The following is a 19226-nucleotide window of genomic DNA, read 5'->3' on the forward strand; positions in this document are numbered from 1 at the left end:
CCCACAGTTTAGAAGGTAAGTGCATATGTGTACCATGACCAAATAACTGCACCCATACATGGTTCATACTGTGCATTAATTACCTTATGGAAGATACTAGCCATCCTATGCCAATTTTAAGTCTCTTATTAAACTCAAATGAAATATTTCCACCTGAAGATAAAGCATTAATCTAAATGAACTACAATATTATTTGAATGGAAATAGCCCTTCCAGAGAAAGTTGAGAATTAAGAACTGTATATTAATTCCTCTTCCTGATGCAGAATGCATAATCTTTCTAACTCCCGCCAGGACAAACATTCCCGACAGGTTGAAGGAATTAATACGAGTTTCTGCATACAATTTGGGTGTTCTTCCTGGTGTACCGCACAAATTATATTTTTCTCACAGACAGAGTAGCAGGCATAGCCCAGGTGTCCTGCTGTCCATAAAGCAAGCTCAGATTTATATAATGAGTAAAAAAAGCTTTATGTGACACTACCATATTTTCCATTGTCTTATAAGAGTGATCTATATATATATATATATATATATATATATATATATAAAACTCAATGTGTGTGTGTGTGTGTGTGTATGTTCCAGCATCACGTCCAAACGGCTAAAGATATTAACATGAATCTTGGCACACATGTTACTTATATGTCAACAACAAACATAGATTTAACCCTTACTCACTCCCATTTGCCAGGGGCGAGGTTTATGTTTAAAGTCCCATACAAGTCAATGGGAAATATGTTACTGCATAACTTCCAAACGGCTGGAGATATTTTGATAATACTTGGTCACATGTTACTTATATATCCACTTAAAATATAGGATAGTTAATTTAACCCTTAACTACCCCCATTTGTGAGGGTCGGGGTTTTTGTTTAAAGTCTCATGCAAATCAATGGGAAATGTATGTTCCCACATAACTTCCGTACAGCTGGAGATATTTCAATAACTGGTACACATATTACGGGTCGGCATAGGAGGTCGTGATAGGAGGACGGGATAGGAGGACAGGAAAGGAGGACGGGATATGACAACAGTATATGAGGACGGGATATGAAGTCAAAAGCTTCCTCCTTTGTTTATTTTCCTCCCCAACAAGGATTAGGAAGGAAAAACCGGGCAACGCCGGGTACTCAGCTAGTGTTAAGAATAAAGAACAAAAAATATTTTCAGTCCATGAGTACCACCTATGATAGTGGAAGATTGTTGCACATATAAAATGTTTAGTTTTCTCATTTTATGCCATCAATGCCCCTGAAAAATAGTGTTCAGTGCTTAACTGCCAGGATGGGCCTCTGATGGACCAGTAGGGTTAGTATAAGAGAAGAAATTGTTGTACATTAATAAACTCTGGCTATATGAGCTGATGCATTTAGGGGCTTGCACCTCTTAATACATATGGGGAATCTTACTGCAGTGCACTTTAAAGGGTACCTCTCATCACATAAACTTTTGATATATTTTAGATTAATGAATGTTGAATAACTTTCCAATAGCATGTTAATGAAAAATATGCTTCTGTCTATTGTATTTTTCCCGATCAGTCCTGTCAGCAAGCATTTCTGACTCATGCTGGAGTTCTAAACACTCAGAGCTGCCAGCCTGCTTTGTTCACAGCCAAACAGGCTGTGAACAAAGCAGGCTGGCCGCTCTGAGTGTTCTCCTTTGTGAACAAAGCAGACTGGCAGCTCGTAGTGTTTAGGACTCCAGCATGAGTCTGAAATGCTTGCTGCCAGGACTGGTAGGGAGACCCCTAGTGGTCATTTCTTCAAAGGAGAAAATTAAATAGAAAGAAGCATATTTTTTAATAACATGCAATTGTAAAGTTATTCTGCATACATTAATCTATAATATATCAAAAGTTTTTTTGATGAGAGGTACCCTTTAAGACCAGCATGTAAAACAGTGTTAATATGTCACCATTTGGGGGCGATTATTTTTTTTAACCTTCTGCAAAGGAGCAGTTGAGCAGTTGCCCATAACCACCAATCAGATTGCTACTTTAATTTTATGAAAGGCCTCTAAAAAATGAAAGCTGGAATATGATTGGTTGCTATGGTTTGATCTCCCCAACTTTCTTTATATTTAATTCAATACAATTGGGACTGTTGGATCTATTGTGTAAGTGTTTGCCAAAAGGACACCCTTTTGTCTAAGATCTGGAAATTAAAGTCTATGGGTAAGCAGTATATGGGCAGTAAGTGTATTAATTGACTGCACCACGTGGTATTAATTGAGCTTTAAAAATGTCTTGTTAGGTGCAGATTTAAGCCTATCTTGTTAGGTGCAGATTTAAGCATTTTTGGTTGTCAAAGTACTCGATTACACGGCCATCAGGCTCTGTTAGGTGGAGCTCCATCGGCACTTCCATCAAGTTTAGTGGGGAAATTTTTTTTTTTCTCTCAGCTAAACTCCTGTAAAATTACAGGATCACCAACTTACCCCATGCAAGACTATTGGGGCTCGGCAGTAGCAGTTTGCATCCGACCAGTGTCAGTGTCTATTTGCTTTAAGAAAAAAAAAAAAAACGATCAGACCCTTAAAGGCTCGGATGCAAACAGCAATGTGAACCTAGCCTTAGAACAACCATACCCATGGAAGTATTTCCTTTACTGTTAGAATATTGTTACAAATGATCATGTAGCCTATTGTGTGATAGGCTAAATCTGGCACTAAAGGTCCAAAGTAGCATCATCAAACAATATGAAGTGTCCATCAGTCTGACAGTATTTGTAGTCTCCTGTCTATTAAGCAATATTGCTGCTCCAGGAACACATCTATATGTCATGTTAAAATCCAGATACAACTGGATTATTGCAGTAAAATCTGTTTTTAGCAGTATCCTGTTGAAAATTCCCTGTGTATTTGTAGAGAGCAAGGCTCCAGATTTTGCTGGGTCAGCGGGATGAGCGCTGTTGAGGTTTTTTTTTATTTTATTTCTTCTATTCATGTTGCCATGGCAACACTCATTGTGTTTAATGAAGGGTGAGACCAGTGAGGTGAGAAGAACCAAGGTGGAATGACTTTCTAGCTGACCAAGCATTGTAAGGACGGAAGAAATAATCATAGGCAATCCTCATATAGATCACTGCTGTACTTTGTTACGGCCATTATCAATTCAACCATAGATTACAAGACCTTTCCCATTTAATTATGTTTTAACAAGGACTGCCTATGTTTCCACATGTGATATGAGGCACAAACCATTGGGGTTTAATAGAGAGATGTCATATTATCTGTATAAGTGTATTCACATTTGATATATATATTTTTTTAGCACATACACCTGTTACCTATGTTTTCTTTTCTCGGTTTGCTAAGATGATGCCATGCATTATTACAAATGCAGCATTGAGTATTTAGAGTAGGCACAGTGGGGGAGATTTACTATGTGTTTTGGTGCACTACATGTTTGTTAAGCAGACAGAAAATGGATGAAGTTTTACGCATTTTAGTAAATCCAGTCATTCCTAAAGTCGCATGTGAGAGGAAGTGCCCTTTCCCAGCCTTCCTCACGCCCCTTAACGTAAGTGGTGTAAATCTTTTAAAGTGGCACAGTTTTGTGCAGAAATACTCGGCCCCACGAACTTCATTATATGGTTAGTGAAAGTGCCAGAACTTTGCAGTCTCAGGCTACTTGTTTTGGCATATTTTTCCTCACTGCTAGCCTATGTATTGCACCACCAGTACGCCCTCCCTCTTTGCTACACTGTGTCCCTCAACACCAGCACCACCTCCCCTTAGAACACAGAAAGGGGAAAATATAAAGATCTACAAAACTTCCAGCTGGGTGGGATAGTGAGATTCCTAACAAACTAAGTAAAAAAAATGTATTAACATGTATTTAGGGACTTACATAGCTGCTAAAGTATAATCGAAATGAGAATAGAAGTATTTTGCCAGTGTTAAGAATTTTTACCTTATAGCTCCTTATTGCATTAACTGTCCCCAGTAGGAACAAATCCCCAAACAAGCCTCTCCTGCTCTGGACAGTTCTTGACACTGACAGATGTGTCATCAGAGAGCACTGTGCTCAGACAGGAAAGAACTACACAGCTTCCTCTGTAGTATACAGCAGATAAGTACTGGAATGATTAAAAATTTTCAATAGAAGTAATTTTACACATCTGTATAACTTTATAACACCATTTGATTTAAAAACATTTTTTTCCCCACTGGAGTACCACTTTAAGCAGATAACGGAATAAAAATGTACACATTTCTTCATGATTCATTAAGTTTCTTTTTATTCTATTTTTAGTAAGTTCTGTTTTTCTATACAATTCCAAAGTATTGTCTGTAAATTCCATCAAGGTTTGATGTATTAATCCCTATTTGAGGAGGCAGCTTATTGCAGCTTTTCAGAATCTCTAATATGGCCCCATAGAGTGTATTTCTTTTTGGGCTTTACTGGTGTATTGTTGTCCATTACAGCTCATATTCTGTTTCATTTCCAGTGACTTAAATCTTCAGTAAATACATGAGAATTGCTGAGTGACTGGTGACTTGCGCTGAATGTGACTATGGATTGAAAATCTGTCTTTTATCATGTTTGTCTATAGTAAGCGCTTCTGCCTTGGCAAAAGGATGAAACGTATCCATAGTTGTACATTGTGAAGCTATCCTGGATGAATCCACAGGTGTGCATACTGTTGCATCATATCATAAAATGCACAGCCAGCTCCACCATTGTTCTGTAGCCAGAGTTACTTTGCACCTGCACCGATTACGCTCCAGTCGCTCTCCTTGTTATCACTTAATTAAATCCTTAAATTAATACACAAGTGTCCCCGCTGTAAGCACACTCTGGTTCTTTCTTGCTGTCTGTTCAAAAGCCGAGCAAAGCACAATGTTATCTGTGTCTGCAGAAGCACATTCCGTGTGCAGATCACAAGTAATGGGCCTTTTCACATAGTGCTATTTGGCCTGACGGTCAGCTAAATGTGCCTGAGTTTGTCTGCTAAACACCCATCCTGTTGCGTAGGTCTCTACAAGCTAGTGCGATCAACAAAGCTTAGCTACTTGAAGCATAAAATTTTGTTTTTGCTAGTATGCTAAAAGCATACACTTTATGTACTATATTTGGCTGCTACCTCATGATGCAGATTGGAAGTGTGGACAGTAAAATGTTTAGCTGGTGCGTTCAACTGTAACCTGTGGGGCTTGGCGCGGCATGTGAGCAGACGCGCGACACCTGAGCATTATTCTTTTTTTTTTTAACCTGGACACTTGGTGTTTATCTCGTTTTTCATACTATTTACCTGTAGGTGGAGGTGCCTGGAGTCGGTGGATACCAGGATGGCTGGGCTGATGCGCAACAAAAAGACGCAGGGAGCTGCTGAAGACAGCAAGGCCGAGATCCCGGGGGAGCCAGGGTTCTCATTGGCGTCTGAATGCCTTTTGGCTTCAGGTTCCCTTAGTGGGCCTTACGCTTAAGTCTGACATAGAGACCTTTCTGGAGATCAATGCTGGGACTGCCTCAGTTGGTTCCGTATTGGACTCTTTAAAAGCATATGTGCGGGCATTTTCACTATCATATAACTGCCTGTGAATCCAGGAATAGGGCGACTCAAACTTAATTACAGCAACAAGTGCTCCTTTCGGAACAACAGTTTCTCAGTGACCTCTCTGACCTGACTAGAGGTAACTGTCAATCTTTTCAGAATATACTAGACTCACATTTGTTGCAAATGGCAGACAATAAGTGCTTCTTTAAACAGCGGCGCTACTTCAAAAGTGGCAAGAGTACAGGTCGCCTGCTGGCTCGTACTATTAGGGCTCAGCAGGGGTCGGCCCCTATTCCTTGCCTCTGCGATAGTGCTGGGACGGTGGTCCAGGATGATGCGGCTATTCTGAATGTCCTAGTTTCCTTTTATGAGGGGACATATTCCTCTAAACTGACACATGATCTTGCTGATATTGACCAGCTTGTTTCCGGCATCCCACGCCCGGCACTGTCGCAGACTCAAAGGGACCTTCAAGATGAGCCTGTTACTATTGAAGAATTGGAGTGTGCGTTGGGAGAGTTGCCCTCTGAGATATCACTGGGAATCGATGGACTCCCTAATGAATATCTTGCAGTATCAAGATGTTCTATTGCCCAGACTACTAGAGGTTTTGCAGACTGCGGCGGAGGGGGAGGGCTTGCCTGGGTCTATGCTAGAGGCCATCATATTGTTGTTATTGAAGCCTGGTAAAGACCTGCTTTTTGCGGGATCATAGAACAATATCCCTGTTGTGTCCTGATGTTAAATTGTTAGCGAAGGTCTTAGCCAATCGTCTCTTGAGGGTTATTACTACTTTTAATTCATGGGGATCAGACAGGATTCATGCCGGGGAAATTGACGGCTGATAACATCAGGAGGCTCTTCTTGACTCTTCAGTTGCAGCCTGAGGATGCTGCTTGTAGGGCTGTGCTTTCACTTGACGTTGCCAAAGCTTTTGACAGTGTCAATTGGAACCTCCTATGGAGTGTTATGTGATGAATGGGTTTTGGGCCCATATTCTTGAATTGGCTTAATTTGTTGTATGCTACCCCCTGTGCTAGAATTGGAGCTAAGGGCCTACTTTCCCACTCCTTTCCTTTGGGGCGTTGAACATGCCAGGGGTGCCCCCCTTTCTATTTGCTATCGCAATAGAGTCCATGGCTGTATCAGTTAGGGTGTCTGCGGAATTTAAAGGCTTCTGTTATGGGTACTTGGAAGAACGTATTTCCCTTTATGCAAATGACATGCTCCTCTTTCTGGGGAATGTAGCGCACTCCGTACCCCCTTTGTTGGCCTTATTGAATCATATGTTAGTTACTCTGGCTTAGCTATTGGGATAAATCCACACTCTTTCCTCTTGATCTCCTCCCCCCAATGCCAGTGCTTGCCAGGGTTGGTCTTCCAATAGTCTCCCGATTTAAATATTTGGGTGTGTATGTTACTGCCCTCCCCTCTTAATCTTATTCCGTTGTTAGACCGTAGTTCTCAAAAAAGTAGTTACTTGGTGGAAGCTTCCCCGCTCTATGGTCGGTAGATCTAACTTAGTTAAAATGGTTCTCATGCCCCAGTTTTTGTATATTTTACATAACACCCATGTCTGGATTCCTATGAAATATTTTCTTAGGATTCAGTCCCTGTTTAGGAAGTTCATTTGGAATGACAAATCGGCTAGGATTCATCTTGATATGCTGCAGCATGGTAAAGAGGCGGGTGTTTTGTCTATTCCTAATTCTTGGCATCGCAGGTTCAACAACTGAAGGGTTGGGCGCAATTTGCTACTATGGGGTGTATGGGTGATTTAGCATCAAGGCGCATTGGTAACGTGACCTCTGTCTGTCTGGAAATGGCTGCACAGACTCGCCCCCAGACCTCCCCCTACCCTTATCCATAAGGCATGGATGAAGTTTAGGGCCCTTCTACACTATCCTATCTTTGTAACACATTCTCCACTGTGGCATAATCCTGGTCTTTCTGAACTGTGTTTACCTGTTACCCTCTGGATTGCCCATGGGATTCTGAATCTCTCCCAGGTGTATGATGGTCCGATTTTGAAGTAATTTACTCAAATGCGGGAGGAATTTAATTTATTCATCTTTCTATCTTTACCTGCAGCTACAACTTGCCCTAGATGCGCAGTCTCGGGCTTGTGATTTGACCGATAGGCTCATCTGTGGTGGTGAATGATTTATTCACTCAGATCTCTACTAAAGTGTGATATCCTGTATAGGGAACTGCTGTCCTCATATCATGAGGCTTACCCGTTGAATGTTAAGGACAAATGGGAAGCAGATGTGGGTTCCCTATCGGATGAGCAGTGGGCACAGATTCTAGCCATGACCATGCGTATCCCAAATTTTTATGCTACATCGGGTGTATCGCACTCCCACATTTTTGCTTAGGATCGGGGTAGGGTCGGATTCCTGCTGTCCCTGTTGCTCCTTTGCTTCTTGTGATGTGAGACTGTGCTCCGCTTGCACAATTTTGGACTGATGTGGGACAATTGCTTAGGAGAGTGTATGATTGCCCGATCAGATTGTCCGCCTTGACGTGTTTCCAGGATTACTTGGATGGGTTGGATGAGGACAGTAGCTTGTATATCGGTATTAGCAGAATTTTGTATCAAGCTTGTAAATTGCACAGCATTGGTTGAGAGCCTCCCCTCCTACTATTTCTGAGCAGATTACAAAATTCATTTGTTCAATTTGCTTTTTTTCCTCCCTTTTTTAGTTTAGTTCCAATACACACAAAGGGAATAAACGTGTATAGCAAAACATGTTACTGCAATCCCTTTCTGTGAGAAATTCTTCATTCTCTAGAAAAATGTCAGGGGTGCCAACATTTACGGTCATGACTGTATGTATGTGTGTATATATATATTTGTGGGGTATTTGTGCAGGAAGGGTTGATGTAGGACTTGCTTGGCCAGTAACACTCCGATTGGTGTAGGTGTATATAAAGAATAGTAATAATTAGGGATTGTGTAAATATACAGCATGGAAAAGTATGTAGTTCTATGTAGCAATAGGGGTATTTATTACATATCTATCAGGGTGATGAAATCTTGTGAAATACGGATGCCCCTATCATGGATGCTTTATACAGGAGGAAGTTATAAAAATAGAGCAAACCTGGATAGGTTTGTCGCAAGGAATAGAACAGAAACGTCCCTTCCCCAATTTTTTGTATTTGTGATGTTCTGCAGTGGGTCTGTTCCTAAATAACATTCGATATTTAGATATTTTCAGAAAAATAGGGAATAAAGGAGTACTTCCCAATAAAGATCACGTACAATAGTAATCCTGCTCACCCAATGTTATTTGGCAGTATGTGAATTGATTTCCCAGATTTTAAGTTCCATTCAATAAGGTGCAATGTGCTGCTGGCTATGCCTTAGAAAATACAAGATAAAGGAATGCATAAAAAAAAATGGTAATTGTTTGGTGACATGCTTGCTGAGCACACACAGTTTTTAGATATGGGTGCGATAGTCTGCCATAGTACAGTTTTTCTTGCAGTGAGCACGCCGCTCCACTGGTTATTATGGACACATGCGGCTCACTGCTATGGCTCCCCGTGACTTGCTGTATATGTGCGTGGCTTGGTCCCAGTCTCAATGTTAGAGTAGAGGTACCTACTGTTAGTAGTTTCTGTCCAAGAATATCCTCAATGGGGTCCTGGTCCTCTGTTTTCTAGGTGTGGAGCAGTCTGGGAGACAGCCCCGTCCGGCGGCATCTCTACCAGAAACCGTTCATGCTGTTTAATATGAACGAGGTGATCAGATGTTCGCTGTATCAGTGACGTCACTACAGATGCACAAGTGGACCAAAAAGCTCCAGAGGACCAGGTTCGCATTCAACTTGCCATTTAAAAAAAATTGTTTGCTCCTCCCAATGTCCAACATACAAGTTTTAATAGCTAGGCGCGACTTGGTCCCCATAACGGTGCCCCATTTTTGTATAAAAAAATTTCATTTTTGTATTTAAAATAATTGTGGTTAAACATAAATAAAATGCATTCACCAATGTAATGTACTTGTTCTGGAGGGATTTATTTATCTTGTTTTTAAAAAATGTTCCACAGCTTTTCTTACTCTTTGGTGCTCTATAACGGTATACAGGGAAGTTATATCCATTGTCCCTAGAAAATAATCTTTCCATTTTGTGTCTTTTAAAATTTCTAGGTTGTGGGTAGTGTCTTTTAAATACGCTGGCAGTTTTGTAACACAACTTTGTAGGGGGGGGGGGGGGGGGTTTCCTTTGCTTTGTGGATTTTTGGGATTTGATAAAAGCCAGGTATTTTGTGTGTGTTTACCAAAAGGTATTCTCCCTCCTTTTTATTTAATATTCCTTCAGATAATCCTCGTGCCAGTAATATTTTTAAATATTTTTTGAATTCTTCCATGGGGTTATTTTTGAGCTTTCCATATGTTTGTGTGTCTTCTAATAAACGTAAACACTCTTTATGATAATCCCCCTGATTTTAAATTACTATACCTCCGCCTTTATCTGCCGGGCGTACGACTATATTATTGTTTGTCTGTAATGTTTTTAGGGCTTGCTGTTCTGCTCCACTTAGGTTATTAGTTGAATGTTTCTGGTTTATTTTTATTTTTCACAGGTCTCTAATGACCATGGCTTCAAAGGCATTTAGGGATTCGGAGTATTCATTTTGCGGAAAGAATTTGGATTTTTTAGTTAGAGTAGTGTGTTTGTATATGGGGTTATTTTTTTACCTCTATTCCGACTTGAGGATTTTTTTTTTCTTTAAATAATTTTTCAGGGTCAATTTGCACATTAACTTCATTTTATGCCTATGAAGGTGTCAAATTTATTTAAGTTGTTCGTAGGGGCACATTTTAACCCCTTTTTTAATAACCGTTTTTCAATATTGGATAAATGATGTGAATTGAGATTATACATTTTTTGGTGCCCCCCATCCAGTGTAGCTACCATTCGTTTTCTCCTCTTTTTTTTTTTGTTAAATTTCCCACCCCTTCTCCCTCTTTTTTGTTGATTTTTTAATTTTTTTATTTTTTTATTTTTTTTGAAAAAAAATCACTCCTAGGTGTCCTTATTACCTTTTGGGTTAGTATCTTTTTTGTTATTAAGACTAGTGGTTTTCTTCGAAGTGTTGTGATGTGTTAGGTTATATGGGGGGGGGGGGGGGAGTGTACTGCCATTATACTGTGACTTTTCTCTCCCTCCTTTTCTCTCCCTCCTTTTCTTTTAGGTTGGCTTGGTTGTTGTTGTTGGGGTGGTGGGAAGTTTGCTCTCTCCAATCTGGTGTATTTTCTCTTAGGGGTGCGAATCTGTTAGTTATTGGTACTCCATATTGTTGAGTTATTTTGTTCTTTGGTACCTATCTCCATATACCGTCTCAATACTATAATATTGGGGGAGAGTGGTATGTGGGTACTTTGTATTGTTTTGTTGCGTTAAAGCTTCATGTGTCGAATAATTATAGAGATCTTCCACAGATTCCTCTGTTGAAATAGATCTCTCCTTTTGTTTCATCTATGCTTTCCAGTTCTATCTCCTCTGAGACCAGGGTGCTGTTTTTTGGATCTTTAGGTACATCATCCATTTAGAAATTTTCTTAGTTTTTTTATATTCTAATCTCCTCTTCTTTCTGTCCAATCCTGAATTTTATACTTGCAGGTAGGGTTTTGATGTCTGGGTGATCCTTGTGTTTGTGTGTTTCATCTAACAATGCTTCTATTGCATTTTTGTTTTTTAGTAGATTTTTTTTTCTCTTTTCAATGAAGAACAGAACTGTTTGTTTTGAAAACTCATGGAACATATGGTTTCATTCGTCTAAGGTATCTGGATCCCCTAGATCTCATGTTAGGGCTTTTTCCACTTTTAACCTCTTGGGTACTTTATCCCAATCTAAATATTTTTCAAGTGTGGCCTCCTCCCAAAGATCATGCATTTCTGCTATGAGTAATCACTCTAGTTTCTTAAGGGTTATTTTTGTTTTTATGATTTCATCTATATTAGTGGTATGTTTTCATGTTGGTATTTGTGGTTTGTGTAATGAAAACTTTTTGTATATGAATGATTCTTTCTCTGTGATCTAACCATAGATCCATGGATGCTTCTAGGTGTGTGTATGTGTGTGTGTATTTATATATCTATATATATATATAGATATATATATATATATATATATATATATATATATATATGGATACAAAACCTTTTTTTATTACTTAACTCTATATAAAAAATGTTTAATAAAATTTTCTGATTTAAAAACAGCAGAGGCCAAAAAGAAAGGTGCAGAGACCTGAAGGAAACAAGTTAATATTGCTTGACAATTTCCCATCTTAAGCACATGAACTCGGTCTGTGATGCTGACCCTACATGCTGCTGTTGGAATTCACATTAAGCTGCACACCCACAGTCTGTATGATAAACACAGCAGCTTGTGTCAGGGCCAGCAGTCAATACCCAGCTTTAATTAGCCATCGGTGGAGAAATACTCGACAGGTGGAGGCCAGTGAAGAATGCTTGGCATCAGGGTAACACAAGGACACAATACATACAATTTGAGAAAATTCTGCCACTGCTTATTAGATAATGGCTTAAACTAGTAAAGCATCACCAAATTCACATTATGTAGGAGAATCTATTAAAGGGGCCTGTGGCCAACCCCAAAAATGAGAACATTATCATTAAATAGTTCAAGGTGCCTTATTCGAACACCTTTCTACAGTTTAATTCATATGCGCCCCCCCTTTCCTGAGAGATGAGGATGGGGGACATTATTGGGGGTGTAAATCAGGAGATATGCGGGATTATACAGTCAGGGGATGTGAATGTTGTACATTGAGGTGCATGTATGCTAAATACACACCCCTGACTGTATGATCCCACCTTTCACATAATGTTCACTTCCAATATTAAACTTAGGTTCACGGCCATCTGACTGATTCCCTGAATTGTCAAATTATAAACCCACATCTTGGGAACTAAAATGCATCAAAAAATCAAGAAACTGTAAAAAGGTGTATGATCAAGGCACCAGAAGCCAAATAATGATAAAGGAATCTAATTTTTATGGGGGGTTGGCCATAGGTTGTTTTTAAGAAGAGAGGATTTTGATGGACGTATGTCTTTTTTCAACCATAGTAACTATGTAACTATATAAAGTAACTCGGACTTCACCAACGCTGTTTGTTATGCTTGTTATTTAATAGATATGATCTGCTTTTAACATCTCTGCATGTATTTACTGTATGATTTGAATACCTGATAAAAAAATTTGAAGAGTCTGTAATAGTTTTTGGTTCATTTTGCAGGTACACAGCTGGAGAAACTCATGGAGGGCATGAGGAGTGAAATTGCTAGCAATCCCCCATTGGAAGGGTCACTCTCACCACGCCGGGGAGATTACTGCATTGCTAAATTTGTGGATGGAGAATGGTGAGTCATAGCTATCCATTTGATGTTAGCATATTTCCGTAAACATTGCTTTGTATGTTGGTAGTGCTATATATATATATATATATATATATATATATATATATATATATATATATAATGTGTGTATATATATATGAGTTTTAAGATACATTTCAGACACATGTGTATCCTGTTGCTTACCCAGTAATTCCACTGTTCTGCTACACACAAGAAAATAGCATAAATACCACACAAAAAAAATCTTATTTTGTTCATCTTTAAAGGTTTTCTCAATAAAATGGTTAACGAGGGCTTGAGGGAGTGTATTTTGGAAAGTTTTTTAAACATGATTTTTTTTTAATTTACTTTACAGGCAGTGGAAGCTGTCTTATAGACCGAATCCATTACTAAGCCAGGGCTTAGCGTTAGCACCAAAAACAGCTAGTGCTAACCCCCAATTATTACCCCGGTACCCACCACCACAGGGGTGTCAGGAAGAGCCGCTACAAACAGGCCCGGAGCGTCAAATATGGAGCTCCTGGGCCTAGGTGGCAACAGGCTGGCATTTTTTAGTCTGGGGGCAGTAACAATGGTCCTCGCCCACCCAGGTAACGTCAGGCTGTTGCTGCTTGGTTGGTATTTGACTGAGAATGAAAATATGGTAAACCCTATGCATTTTTTCCCCCTTAAATAATTAAATAATAAAAGAAAAACACAAAGGGTTCCCTGTATTTTTATTCTCAGCCAGATACCAACCAAACAGCAACAGCGTAACATTGCCATGGTGGACGAGGACCATTGTTACTGGCCCTCCCCAGCCTAAATAATGCCAGCCTGTTACCGCCTAGGAGCGCCATTTTTGACGCTCCGTCCCTGTTGGTGGCGGCTCTTCCCGACACCCCTTTGGCAGTGGGTACCGTGGTAATAATCAGGGGTTAGCGTTAGCTGTTTTTGGGGCAAACGCTAAGCCCCGGCTTAGTAATAGACTCAGTCTATAAGACTGCTTCCACTACTAAGCCTGTATAGTAAATTAAAAAAATACATTAAAAAAAATTATAAATAAAAAAAAACACTCCCCCACAAGCCCTCGTTACAAAATTTTGTTAATATTAAACAAAAAACCGCCGGTCATCGTAGTCCACCAAATCTGAAGTAGCCCACAGGATAGACAGATCTGAAATGAAAAGGAAAAAAAATGGGTTAGTACGTGTAGGGGGAAAAAAGTGGTAAAAAAATGCAATAAACACACATTTTTCTTTGCTTATGTGTGCTAAGAAAATGGTATTCCAAAGGGATTTTATTGGTTTTTGCTTATGTGAGCCAAGTTTGCATATGATAAATATGTCACACATTAGCAAACCCAAAGCAAAAAAAAATGCCTACAGAACTCGCTTACCAAAGCAAACAATGATAAATGTCCCCCTATGAGTCTAGTCCTATAACATGTGCACCAAGATAAGATGTCATCAATCTTGGATTTGCTTGGATTTTGTGTGGTTGATAGCATCAAGTGTTCAGTTATGTAGCAGCTTTGCATTAGGAGAAACTGTACTTAAATTAGTCATTGGAGGCCCTGAACAAGATACTGTCACACTATTAATTTATTAATGATTGACAGCTAAAATCCCGTATGTAGGCAGCATGAACAGGACTCACTGTCTGTCCTAGGAGTCCTATAACAACTTGCTCAAATTCTGAAAATCATATAAGCATACACTATATGGACAAAAGTATTGGGATACACCTTTTGGTCATTGAAATCAGAAGTTTAATTCAGTCCCATTGCTGCAGGGGTTATTAAATCAAGCCCTACCGATGCAGTCTGTCTTTACACACACTTGTGAAAGAACGGACTATTTAGAAGAGGTCATTGAATTCAAACATGGTACTGCAATAGGAAACTATTGCTGCCACCAGTCAGTTCATCATATATTTTTTACTCCTAGACACACAATCAACTGTGAGTTGTATAATTGAAAAGTTAAAGTATATAGGAACCACAGCACCTCAGGCGGGATGTAACAGACTACCTAATGTTACAGAGCAGGCTTGCCGACTGCTGAAGAGTATAGTGCTTAAGTCACTTAATACCTGCAGAGGTCCAAACTTTATCTGATATTAAAAGGTCCAAAAACTGTGCACTGAACATTTCATGGCATGGCTTTCCATGATCGTGCAGCTGTATTCAAAACTTACATCACCAAGCACAATATGAGGCATCTGGTGTAGTGGTGTAAAGCACACCACCACTGGGCTCAGGAGCAGTGCGGTTGTGTTCTGTGGAGGGAGAAATCAGGCTTCTCTATGTGGCAGTCTAATGGATGAGTCTGAGTTAGGTGAATACCAAGAAAACGTAACCTTCCTGACGACATTGAAAAACAGCATTAGCATTATCCTTCTCCACTAAAATGTACAGTTGGCACAAAGTTTGGCCTGGGCTTATTGGTTCCAGCGAAGGGAAATATTGGTGCATCTGTCACTTGATCTACAGTGGTTAACACATTAAATGGCCTCTATCGCCAAAACTATATATTTAAAAACAATAGAGCCATAGAAAATAAGTATATCTCTAATAATATTTCATAATTTTTTCCCCACAGTTTCCCTTAGAAAACTGCTCCTATAAAAGTGGCCACTAGAGGTCCTTATGAAATGTCTCACACCTGTTACTATGGTCTTTCCGACTGGGGCAACAGCAGTGTCTGTCGGAATACAAGAAGTGAAAGCGGGGATTTTACAAGCCAGTGTGCGCTCCCTGTGGGAGGTTCTCTGAACACACACAGAGGAGAGCAGAGCAGGCAGTTAGTGAGCTGCTGTGATTTGCTGAGAGGAAGCCACACCCCCTCACACCTGCTATGCAGCTCGAGTAAAAGAAGGATGATGATTCAGTGCACAGTGGTGATTTGCTGACAGCTCAGTGACAGTGAGGGAGGAAGTTTAGTTATGTACAGTGGGGGCAAGAGGGACACGCCCCCTGCCCGAGAGAAGATGGAAATTCAGTGTCATCGGATATAAGCTGATTTTAAAAGAAATACAGACACATAAGTTATATGTACATGATCAGGATAAGCTACTGAGTAAAATAAATAAATACGTGGAAAAATAAGTTATAGGAGTCAAAAGATGACAATTTTAAACATATACATTTTCCTGCATGTAGTTATGATTTTTTCCAGAAGTAATGCAAAATCAAACCTATATAATTAGGGCATCATTTTAATAATTTGGACCTACAGAATCATTTTTAAAAAAATTTACCGTAAAATGTACAAAGTGACAAAACAGCGTTTTTTCTTCAATTTTGTCGCAAATGGTTTAAAGTAGTAAAACAAAATAAAACCTTAATAAATTGGGTATCATTGTAATTGTATGGACCTATTGAATAAAGATAATGTATTTTTTACCGAAAAGTGCACTGCGTAGAAATGGAAACCCCCAAGATGTCAAATGGAGTTTGTAATAAATCATTTCACCACAAAGTCCATGGTGGCTCAAAAACAAGCCCTCAAATTTCATACAGTGTCTGAGTGTCAGAAAAGCATGGCCCCAGGTCTGCTATGCTCCAGGGCCGCAACGTGCTTCTCTTCTAACATCAGGCCCGCTCTGATTGTTGATTGACACACAGGGCTTGCCTGCCAGTGGCCACCCTGTGTAAAATTGCCCGCACATGCTCAGACAACACCGATCATTAAAGGCATGGAGCGAGCTCTCTGCATCCAGCTATTGAAAAGAAATTGTAGGTAGCCTGACGGGTTCTGATTTACTGTGTGCGCGCACGCAGTAAACATTTACTGTATATGCACAGGCAATATACACAGGGCTGCTGTCAGGGCTGCCATCAGACATTTTGGGGCCCCTTACACTGCTCAAGCCCTGGGCCCCAAATTTTATTTACCCATACAGCTCTGGTGTACAGTATATAACATTAGATCAGTACGGGATAAGTAATGTAATGTATGTACACAGTGGGGCAGATTTATCAAAACCTGTGCAGAGGAGAAGTTGCTGAGTTGCCCATAGCAACCAATCAGATCCCTTCTTTCACTTTTCTCAGGCCTTTTCAAAAGTGACCCCACTAGCAGAATAAGGAGCACAGTTCTGGAGAACAGTAGAATCTCCCAATAGCGGACACTCAGGGGGAATAAGTGTCGACTATTGGGAGATGTCCCCTATTGGGGAAAAAAGGCTCAAAATCCCTTCTAAATGTCTGAATACTGTGTGTTCTCACTCCAGAGTGTAATTACCTATAAAACATGATAAAAAGCAATATTACAGTACAATCTCCCAGTGACGTTTAATCACCCCATACTCCCCCCCCATCATTTCATCTACCCTTTATAGCCTGTGCCACCTTATGCTTTGTGCCAAATTATCCCCCCTTACCCCCTGTGCCACATCATTTCCCCTTGATCCCACCTGTACCATTTCATTCCCCCATTATTACCCTCTGTAATATATCCTCCCCCTCTTTATGAAGTGATAAAGGGAGAATTAATCAGCACAGGGGGGGGGGGGGGGAACAAGAGGAAATTATGTGGCACAGGGGGGTAAAAAGTGGGGGGGATGATTTGACACAGGGGGAATAAAGTGGCATGGGGGATCAGGGAAGGAGGGAGTGAATGATGTGGCTGACAGATGTATAGAAGCAGGAGACCACTGAGGTCTTCAGCTTCTTTGCTGGGACTGCTGCAGGGGGCCTGGGCCCCTTACTGGGTTATTGGCTGTACCCCGTGATGGTGACCCTGTGTACACGTTAGGGCTGGCACATAATCCTGGTTGTCCCCTATTGGGTGTGTGTTGTCCCCTATTGGGTGTGTGTTGTCCCCTATTGGGTGTGTGTTGTCCCCTATTGGGTGTGTGTTGTCCCCTATTGGGTGTGTGTTGTCCCCTATTGGGTGTGTGTTGTCCCCTATTGGGTGTGTGTTGTCCCCTATTGGGAGTGTGTTGTCCCCTATTGGGAGTGTGTTGTCCCCTATTGGGTGTGTCCGCGTCCACTATTAGGAATGTCCCCTATTCGGAAGGTGCAAATACATTAAGTATTATGGGACTCTGCCCGAGAATTAAAAACTGTCTGCTATTGGGAGGTGTGCGCTAATGGAGATTTCACTGTATAAGGATATATCTCAGGATCAGTACAGGATAAGTAATGTCATGTTTCTACACAGTGACCCCACCAGCAGAATAGTGAGTGCAGCTCTGTAGTATACCAGATTTTAATTCTGATGCAGAGTTACATCCTCTATTTAATATAGCATGTAATTTAAGAGTAACATGATATACACCAGAGCTACACTCACTGTTCTGCTGGTGGGGTCACTGTGTACAATTACATTAATTAACCTGTGCATGGGTATATACTGTATACAGTGACTCTACACAACAGAGTAGTGACTGCAGCCCTGGGAGTATTATACAAGAACAACTCACCAGGCTCCCTCCCATACAGTTTTTCTCCCAGCTGCTCCACGCTACAGGTCCTTCAGCCAAAATCATAGATCTTCTGTTAAGCTCCGCCCTCACATGTATAGGTCATATGATTGTGACATCACCAAATGTCCTTAGCCTCCAGCATTCTGCAGATACAGAGCAGGTCTTGGTGTAGAGAAGTCACTGCCGTTGTGTTGTGTGTAAAGATCTTTGCTGCCTGACCAGAATCTACATGGTATAAGCCAGTGACAGGGTTGGAGGTAAATTTAGAATAAAAAAAGGGTAGGGGTTGGCAGAGGGCCTTACTGTGGTATTGGCTGGACCAAAATGACTACTGCCCTGGCCGCTGTTACCAGACGAGCCCTGTGTATCAATTTGGTCTAAGGAGGGAGGCATTGCGGCCTTTGGACAAAGCGCACCCCAGTCCATGTCTTTTTTATTGGAATAAAGCCACTAAATCAAAGCACAAAATTATGACTTGCACGTGGTGGTTAACCCCTATTACACTGTGTTGCTGGGTTAACTACTGTAGATCAAGTGACAGATTCACTTGTCAGCATGCTAAGTAATTTTACAATTGTATACTTTCATCCTTGTGGTAAGCAACTTAATATTAATGCCTATGGATTTGGAATAGAATGTTCTAAATACTGCTTTAGGTGCCCCAGTTATTTTGTCCTTATTGTGTATTTACCACAACTCTGCTTCTCTCCCTCAGCTCTCAGATAGGGCAGCATAAATCACCTGACACGTTCGCTTAACACCAAATATGTTTTATATGTACGAAAATTGAACAAGCTTCCTTTTCAGGTTCATCCTGTGCTTTGAGTAAAGATAATCTCCATTCACCACGAAGCACAGAACATGTCCAACCAACATAAAGTACCTTCACTGCATTGCTTTATAGT

At 40.4% G+C, this 19226-nt stretch overlaps 1 protein-coding gene across 1 annotated transcript in view; it reads left to right on the forward strand.

The window, feature by feature from the left end:
• Nucleotides 1–19226, forward strand: part of SND1 (staphylococcal nuclease and tudor domain containing 1) — an 815381-nt gene that overhangs the window by 764130 nt on the left and 32025 nt on the right. The window contains exon 19 of the mRNA XM_056573088.1: nucleotides 12789–12912. Coding sequence (XP_056429063.1) covers nucleotides 12789–12912 — 124 coding nt within the window. The remainder of the gene's footprint in view (nucleotides 1–12788; nucleotides 12913–19226) is intronic.

Source organism: Hyla sarda, chromosome 4 (genome assembly GCF_029499605.1).
Source record: "Hyla sarda isolate aHylSar1 chromosome 4, aHylSar1.hap1, whole genome shotgun sequence".
NCBI classification, from domain to species: Eukaryota; Metazoa; Chordata; class Amphibia; order Anura; family Hylidae; genus Hyla; species Hyla sarda.